At 42.8% G+C, this 9185-nt stretch overlaps 1 protein-coding gene across 1 annotated transcript; it reads right to left on the reverse strand.

Moving 5' to 3' along the window:
- Positions 1-417: 417 nt before the first annotated feature.
- On the reverse strand, positions 418-6995 carry LOC112415971 (uncharacterized). The gene is made up of 4 exons (XM_024769188.1): positions 5560-6995; positions 5187-5302; positions 4298-4448; positions 418-3137 (listed from the first exon to the last, which is right to left on the reverse strand). The coding sequence occupies exons 2-4, from the start codon at positions 5239-5241 to the stop codon at positions 2612-2614; spliced, it is 732 nt and encodes a 243-aa protein (XP_024624956.1). The 5' UTR covers positions 5242-5302; positions 5560-6995; the 3' UTR covers positions 418-2611.
- Between the last annotated feature and the right edge of the window lie 2190 nt (positions 6996-9185).

The raw sequence follows: 9185 nt of genomic DNA on the forward strand, positions 1-9185 counted from the left end.
TTTACCTATTAACCAATCTTAAGTGTGCAGTTCAATGGCATTAAGTATAGGCACATCGTTGTGCAACCTTCACCATTAACCATCTTAAGAAATTTTTCACCTTCCCAAATTGAAACTCTGTGCCCACTAAACAGTAACTCCCCGTTACCCTTTCCCCCTAGCCCCTGGGAATCACCATTCTACTTTGTGTCGCTATGAATTTGCAAGAGATTCTTAAATAAATCCAAGAGTCTTGAGCACAGTCATATCATCAGTCTTATACCTCATTTATCACTTACACCTTAATAGGTAGTAGACAAAACCTATACAAATGGAGACTGTAAGAAAAGAAGGGATGGGGGCTTCCCTGGTGGCGCAGTGGTTGAGAGTCCGCCTGCCGATGCAGGGGACACGGGTTCGTGCCCCGGTCCAAGCTGGGGAGGGGGCAAGTCATCACAAACAAGCCTGCCTGAATTCATCCTTCTGCCCCTGGCCACCAAATTGAAGCCAAGGTTCCTCCTACCTTTTCCTGAATGTACAGGTACGCTAGAGAGGCCTAACGCTCCATACTTTTGGCCATTTTGTAAGCTAAAGAAAGAAATGAGAAGCAAATTTCCTCATCTGGGTGGAGTATCGATGGCATCTGGGACAACTGAAAGATGCCTGAAGCCTGGGGAGGGCCTCTGTTCTTGTTTTCAAGGAAAGAAGAGCCCCAGTTAAAAGTGACTGCCCCCACCTGGGCATCCCCGTCTGGCCTTTCTATAAAACTCACTGTATTGAGAAGAATGGGGATGCAGAGGAAATATTTGCGGAATTGCCTCCAGAAACCACATCCCTCGTCCTGACCCTCAGTGGAGCCACTCCCTAGAGTGGAGGATGGGATCTTCTCCCACTGGTCTGGTATTCTTCATTGCCTGACAGGTGAGTTCGGCATGAGGCTTGAGAACACTCAACTTGTGGCTTGGTCTAGGAGGTCCCAGCCTTAGGCTCTGAGGAGAATTTCCACAAGAGGGGATACAGAGATTCCAGAAGAAACTCAGGTTAGTCAAACACTATCAATTTACTGAGACGTACGGATGACTGGAAAGCCCCAAGGAGAGAGATTTCATTTCAAAGAAACAGATGGGATGATCACTTGGTCCCGTGATACAAATAGATCTAAGAGCAGCAGGCTGAATGGCCCTGTGGCCAGAGGGACCGGAAGAGAATACAGTTGAAGAACAGAACATTCTGATTCAGAGTGCCGGCTGGGAGTTGGGAGACTGGGGTCCAGTTCCTGTGGAGAACACGCCACATGGCTGTGTTGGTCACTACCTGGCCTCGTAGTTTTAATGGTTAGTGTCTATAAGTGTATTTCAAAATTTTTCTTTCTACAGTCATGAATATTTTCCGTAAGTAAAATTTGGACACATGCCAAATATTTAAAACAGATGCATAGCTCTGATTAAATGGTGTGGGGTGGAGGTTTGATCTCTTTCTTTTCTTTCCCTTCTAGGCAGTTCCACAATTTGAAAACCATGAGACATGATGAAACTCGATTGACAAACAGCTGGTCTACCAGAGCCATCCTGCAGACCATGGGGCACTTGCCGTTTTACCTGTTCTGGGTCTTTTGTCTGCATCAGGATGCGGGTTGTCTTTCCCCACAGGGATTTGCTGTGGATCGTTTCCTCCTCCATGACATTTTGGGCACCATGCTTCACAATTATTTGTGGTAGAAAAGGTGAGGTGGGTGCACTCATACTGGCTTTCATTAGTCATCTGGTCTCTCCTTGCTTGGGAATTTGAAATCTCAGTGATGACTGTCATGCCAGCAAAGGCTTTCACTCTCCAGTGTCAATACCTGGAGGTGAGGTCATTCAGGCCATATCAGAGGCTGGCTACAACTGAAACACATACTAATAGTCAACGTTGTAATTGTACACTCAAGCACTAACACGGCAACTTTTCTGGACTGTTGAAATGATATAGAACTTTTCTAGACACAAAACAGTGAATCACACTGTAGCCAGAGGAAATTATACTTCTGGAAATTCAGCAGAAACTTGAAAACGTAATCATAATACGGTATCAGTCTAATGGGTTTTTTAGTTGTTCTGGGGGTCATGCCAACTAAAATCTTGAAATGGTTCACAATGTATTTGGAAGATTTCATCCACTTCTGAGAGTTTCTTCACATTTCTATAAGAAAGACATTTCCTTAGGCAGTCCTAGGCTGCCCTCTCTTCTCCAACACGAGGTTCAGGTGGCTTTCCCCTGGGGCACCCACCATTTCCCAGACAAACTCAGACAACCATTATCAAGGTTACCAGACCTCACTTCTGTGACGTTGCTATAGTTATGACAAATCGCCAGTGGCTAGCTTCTCCTGACTCTGATGCTCTGCCCCAGGGCACAGGCACCAGGCCTCTGGAGGACCGGAAGTCTGCCTGAGCTATGGGGTCAGGAGAGAAGTTCCCGGTGGGGTTTCTGTCCATGAGCTTGCCATGGTTTTGTGACTTTCCTGACAAGTCAGTAGGGCTTCCAAGGCACAGAGGTGGAAAGTGGAGAAAGAAAGTGGGAGGAGTTGTGTTCTTTTCCTCTAGTTTTTGGTGTGCAAAATGGTTTCTTGCCAAAGCTCTGCTGCTGCGGTTTACTTATCGGGGGAGGGTGCTGAGCTGTGAGAGGCGGTGGAAGTGGCTTCTGGGATGGTCATGAAGGGAATTGTCCTCTGGAGGTGAGCACGGTGAGGTCTGTAGAAACGTTTCTGGCAGGGCCGCTGGAGGCAGAGAGCTGCCTTGGAAGTGCTGACTGGCAGGGAGAGGCTTAGGGGAGAGATGGGTCTGCCCTGGGAGTTTCCTGGGGACTGAGTCCTGACCTGGGCGGTGCTCTGGGGCTCTAAGTAAATGTCACAGAGAGGAAGGGCTGGACGAGGGCTCTTCCACAGCTCTCTCCTCCCCCCTCCATCGTCAAGTATTCTTTCCACCTGCCAACGCAAACAATTAACAATGAGACTGTTTTCCCGCAGAACATACAAGCAGGAGAGAATTCCTATGGGTAGGTGGTAGCAAATATAGGAAAAATGACTGAGTAATTTCAAAGATGTATTATTGATTAAAATTTTGTTGATAAATGACTTACGCTGAATGTTAGGCAAATGAGTTTCTGGCAAGAAATAGCTATAAAAGAATATCAAATTTACCGAAGCATTTCTGCATATCAGTCGCTTTGACATGTGTTCAGTGATTATTCAAGATTACGGAAACTGCAAAAATTCAGGTGGCAAATGTCACACTGTGAGGAGTAATTACCATTTTCATGAACAGAGAAGAACTTCCCAGCTGATTCTTTACAGTTACCTTGATGTGTTAAAAGCACGGTTTTAAGCTATGTGACTTCAGAAATCTATTATTTGAATATAATATTGATGTATCAGTCATAAGTTAATCTTTAGTATAAAGTCAAGTTATTTTAGGCAACATACTGTATTGTATAATTTTAGAGTAACGAAACCAGAAGGAGACCCTCATCACATTGAAAATGAGAACATTGGTCTATAGTACAGTCAGGGCTGGTATGGGTAAAGGTTTCAGAAACTCTGGCTGTCCATAGACACTCGGGTTGCTCCCATCTCTTGGCCATTGTGAATAGCGCAGCTTTGATATGGGTGTTTTGTTAGATATTTTTAAGAAAGTAAATTATTTTTTTTCTTCTAGTACTTGTATGGATTGATTTTTTTACATTTAGATCTTTGATTCCATCTGAGTGTTATTTCGGATTATGATGAGAAGTATGGACCCAACTTTATCTTTTTTCCCTAATGATTCTCTATTTTGTTTCAATGTCATCTATTAAAAGTTAATTGTTTCTCAGTGATCTGAGAATTGTTAACCATATGTTCAATTGGGCCTTGTATAGAATTTCAATCGTCCCTTTGATCTGCCTGTCCTACCCACGCCAGTGGCACACAGTTTGGGGATACACTTTAATACCTAAAGGAGAGTCTCTGGTAGGGTGGAGAATAAGGAGCCTTACTCTGGGAAGAGATAGGTCCTTCCATCACTCCCCAGAGCGGGTGGAGGGGAGATGGAGGAATGCATGGCTTGGAGGAGAGAAGAAACTCACCCTGACTCCCAGGATGGGGGCGACGGGGATTCACTTGTCCTGGGGAAGAGACCCCATTTCCTGGAGGAGCTCACACTCAACCCTGGCACACATATGCTGTGAGCCCTACCTGCTCTTTTTTCACCCCTTTATTGCTAGAACCCTGCTTTCAATGGCTCCTCTCATGAAATCTTCTGGACCTGCTCTGCTGGTGCCCAGAAGCCCGTTAGTGCCTCACCTTCCCGAGCAGTGAGCTGCTGTCATCACAAAGTCTTCTCGCACCAGAAACCCCCCACAAGTGGTCAGTCCCACTGGTCTCTGGATCTGAACATATGCCATGTAAGGGTGGGAATGGGGCCTGGCCTCTTGGCCTCCGATGATCTGCCCTGGAAGGAAGCATTAGGCACTTATCTCTGCACTGATAGGTGTGTGGGCTTCGGCTTGGTGGCTCCAGAAATGTTAGAAGATGGCGAGGCAGGAGAGCTGCTACAGGGGCCGGAGAAGCTGGTGGTTCATGAGAACTGGGTCTGCAGGGCACCAGCCTTGGGGGAGGCTCCAGGATTCTGCAGGAAACGCTGCTGGCTCCCCCTCCCAGCCTCAGCTCCCTCCCACCTCCCCAGAAGGCAAGGCCAGCTGCAGCCTCCCATAATGAGGAACGTTCCTCTGCTGTGGGGATGGCAGATCTGGAGCCCTCTGGGCAGCCTCTCCCTGAAGTCCCGTGGTACTTTCTTCCTCAGGGAGTCTCCCGGATCCCCGTGAGTCCAGCTCACGGCCAGCTCATGAATTTAAGGCTCTAAGGATGAGCCGGCGGGCCTGCTATTGCTGTATCTTTATCTCCTAGGCTCTGCCACAGGAGCTGCAGAATGAGTTCAGAGAGCATGTTTATATAGCAAGTAGTACGTGCCAGGACGACTCCAAGAATTTTATGTACACTAAGTCATTTAACTCTCACGTCAACTCTCTGAGGTAGGCCTGACATAATTCCTGTTTTATAGATGATGGAGCTGAGGAACTCTGAACTCATACAAGCTGCCCAATGATACAGGGTTAGGAAGTGCCTGAGTGGTCTGGCTCCAGAGTCTATGGGATGGTGTCGGCCTCTGAGGATGGGGACGGTCCCTCACCTGCCCTAGCCCTGGGGGGCAGGAGAAGGACCATGAGGAGCAGGAGTGGCTGCATCGTCCTGGGAAGTCTGCCCAGTCAGTTGCTGCTGGTCTTCCTCCCACCAGACTTTGAGCCCCTGAAAGAGGAAGGAAGGGTGAGGGTGGGGGCTTGAGAATTCGCATTCCCGTTCTCCTGCTGCTGTGCTAGGTTTCATCACCCGAGGCTGCCCAAGAGGCTTGCCCACTAACTGCCAGTGATGTGGGGGAAGACAGTAACCCAAGGCTTCAGCGCAATATCCCGCACAGCTGCTGAGTCATTGCTGGCCGCAGAAATGGGAACCCAGGGCAACAGGGATGGGGACCGGGTCACTGTGTCGCAGAACCTCAAACCCACCTAATTCAATAATCCCTACAAGCATCAAAGCTGGGAGCTGTCTATTTCCTCCTTCCTCTCCCTCATTGACTGGAGCCTGCTTGTCTTCACCCTTTGGTCTTAGCCCCCTGTTGAGACCCTTGCTGCTCCCACTTCTTTCTAGAAGTTGTCATGCAGATTGAGTAGCTCTCTCTCCTGAGTGTGTGGAGGGCACCGCCAGAGAAAGGAAAGGGAAGAATGAGGCTCTGCCACTGACCATTATACTCTCAGGTCACTTGAGCCCCAGCAAACTCTCAGTGAAATCCTGACACTGTGGACGACTTCTGTTCTCCTGCTTCCTACTCAAGGCAAAGGCCTTTATGTCCCAGAAGGTTCTCTGCATGCAGAAAAGGCCTAGTGACTTGATTTTGTTGCAAGCCATCAGACCCCGGTGGAAAAACATCTCAAATCCTATTCATCCATGGTATAAGAGTCCCATCAACCTAATCCCATCTCTGCCCCGGGGGTGATAGCTCCTAAGAAGGAGGTACGTCACTGCTGTGCTCCCTGTAACACATGAAGAAGTGGACCCAGGCATTCATCACTGAGAGAACGGCACGGCAGAGTCCTGCAGAGAAACACAAGGGGTTGTGAGACAGTTTTCACAATACTTCAAAGTTTCTCTGTTGGCATAGAAAGCACTACAATATAGTAAAATTTTTGCAAAAGTATCAGAATTGAAAGCTAATACAATTCTCAGTCTTCCATGGATTATGATAAGCCCACTTGAAAATGTTATAAAAGTTAAGGATCCTCTCCCTATATATAAATATCCACAGGTTATAGCTTATTTTCAGAGCTGCCAAGAACTTAATCCTTCCTCTAATGCACGGTTTATGACTGCAACCTCATGAAATTTCTTCATGCATCTGAAAAGTAATATGCAGAAAACAGGGAAAAAGAAACGAAAATACTATAACAGCTTTATTAGTGCCTTAGCTTCTGGGTAATTTTAATTTATTGTTAAAGTTTTACAACACTTTATTTTATTTTAAAAACTTTAATGTAACTTTTTTACAAAGTAAAGGATAAAGAGTAGCATGCGAAGAAATGGGAGTCAAATATATATGCTCCCAATGATCTTAATAGAGATGTGGATAAGGGATTTCATTAACAGTGACTAGGATTTCATGCCGATCTTCCCACCAAAAACAACCGAAAGAAACCTGTTTAAAATGGCTAAAAACCTTAAAAGCCTTGAAGAAATGCAAATGTAGGAGTGAATACCAGGCCCAAACTGAAGGAATAATGGGTGTCCAGTTAGACAGTTACTATTGTTCTGTGGAAATTTGTGAACCCACAAAATTCGAACTTCTGTTTTAATGAGCATATAAAGTGAGAGGTATAGAAATCAAAGAGGGAGGAGATATGGGGATATATGTATATGTATAGCTGATTCACTTTGTTATAAAGCAGAAACTAACACACCACTGTAAAGCAATTATACTCCAATAAAGATGTTAAAAAGATTAAAAATAAATAAATTTTAAAATAAATAAATTTTAAAAAATAAAAATTTTTAAAAATAAATAAATTTTAATAAATAAAATAATTTAAATAAATAAATAAATAATAAATTTTAAAAAATAAAATAAAAAAAAAATCAAATCAAAGACCAAGACCCACACAAGCAGGTCTAGTCAAACCCTCCTCACAATAAGCTGGGAACTGAAAATTTTACACACTCAAAGTAACAAAGAAGAGTTAATGGGCAAGTGCTTGCATGTAATTTCATGAAAGATGGAAATAGTACTGGACTTTCATGGACTCTCATACCTTGAACTTCGATTAATGTTGTTATGGACTGTTTGCTAAAGTACCTGGCAAAATCAAATACAAATGTAGAGGAAATTCACTTAATTCCAGTGTTTGAATTACACCTAAATATTGTTGTTGTTTTTTTTCTAAATATTGTTTTTCAAGTATAATGACAAGCATATAGTCAAATATAAACAGATTAACAAGCAAGCAAAGATATAAGACACCATGACTAATAAACAATAGATGATAAGAGAAAAAATACTTTAATTATTGGGACAATACTATTAGTAAAATAAAATACAGATTGCAAAAAAAATTATGCTGAAATAAAAACAAGCTTTAAAAGCACTCCCATGTTATAATTCTAGTTATTACTTTAAAATGTATATCTCAGAAATTACTAAATTTCCTTGTCAATTGCATTATTATGAACTTTCATCAAATCTTTAACCGTGGTCCTTTTTAAGTCTTTTGTCATTTACAGAGAGTTCTGGGTGTACTCTGATGCTTTTGCAAAAATGTTCCTATAAACGGGTTTCATCTTCAAGGAATTTATGCAAAAGACTCTGACAAGTACAGGTTTCTGGTAACTGACTATACTGCTGAACTGAATGGATAAGTATTTTCAGAACTCTAATGGAAAACTGATGAATTCATAAAAGTGCTAACAAAAGATCAAGATGAAAAAAAAATTAATTACACGGGACTGAGGGAACTGATGAGGATGATTATAATTTTTGTGACTTTCTGTTTGAATAATAAAAAAAAAATCTCACAAGGACTCAGAAGCAAAAAATATACAAATCAATTTTTACTGCAAAGTAAAGGAGCTGTTACAGTGGAGGATTCCTAGACTGAATGTCAATATTATGACATAGTGTGTTTCATGTTTGGTAATTGCAATCATTATTGCTTTTGTTGTGGTCATCCATTTACAATGCTTGGTGTCAGTTTATTTACCTCTTGTAAAAATAAAATACAGTGTGTGTGTGTGTGTGTGTGTGTGTGTGTGTGTGTGTGTGAAAAAAAAGCACTCCGGGGAACATTAACCTTAAAAAAATGACATCTGAAAAAGACCTAAATACAACTTCTAAAAGTGAGAAATATGAAAGCACCAAAATTAAAGTCACAGTGAATAAAGTTAATAACAGATTAGACAAAGATGAAAATAGAATTACTAACCTGAAATAGCTCAGAAAGAATTGTCAAGAATAGAGCACAGGGCTTCCCTGGTGGTGCAGTGATTGAGAGTCCGCCTGCTGATGCCGGGGACATGGGTTCATGCACCAGTCAAGGAGAATACCACAAGCTGCAGAGCGGCTGGGCCTGTGAGCCATGGCCACTGAGCCTGCGCGTCCGGAGCCTGTGCTCCGCAATGGGAGAGGCCACAACAGTGAGAGGCCCGCGTACCAAAAAAAAAAAAAAAAAAAGAATAGAGCACAGACAGGCATAAAGATAAAAATATAGAAAACAGTAGAATTAGAAGGTTGAACATATGTTGAATTAAAGTTCTAGAAGAAGAGAGAGAGAATAGGGGGGAAAAGTAATATATAGTGAGATAGCGGTTGAGATTTTGTTAAAACTGATGACAAAAATGCAGTTAGAGGTTAAAAAAATATCAACAAATCTCAAGCAGAATACAGAAAAGAAATCTATACCTAGAAATCAATATTATAAAGAAATAGCAGAAATCTTAAGGACGAGTAGAGTAAAATAGATTACACACTTTCAAATGAATGGCAGAGCAAAGGGAGAATTTTCAACAGCAGCAGTGAGTGGATGCTACTCAGGAAGAAATGTCTTCATAGTCATTCGAGAAGATTTTAAAGTACATCTTATAAATTGAT

The sequence above is a fragment of the Neophocaena asiaeorientalis genome, unplaced genomic scaffold (genome assembly GCF_003031525.2).
Source record: "Neophocaena asiaeorientalis asiaeorientalis breed wild unplaced genomic scaffold, Neophocaena_asiaeorientalis_V1.1 scaffold144, whole genome shotgun sequence".
In the NCBI taxonomy this organism is placed as follows: domain Eukaryota; kingdom Metazoa; phylum Chordata; class Mammalia; order Artiodactyla; family Phocoenidae; genus Neophocaena; species Neophocaena asiaeorientalis.

Excerpts from the sequence above, each read along its gene's own strand:
- LOC112415971 (XM_024769188.1), bottom strand. The coding sequence starts at position 5,241 with ATGCAGCCACTCCTGCTCCTCATGGTCCTTCTCCTGCCCCCCAGGGCT. Across the intron at positions 4,449-5,186 it reads GCCCCCCAGGGCTAGGGCAG|GGCAGATCATCGGAGGCCAA; the intron begins GTGAGGGACCGT and ends GCTTCCTTCCAG. Across the intron at positions 3,138-4,297 it reads GCTCACTGCTCGGGAAGGTG|CTATTTCTTGCCAGAAACTC; the intron begins AGGCACTAACGG and ends ATTCTTTTATAG.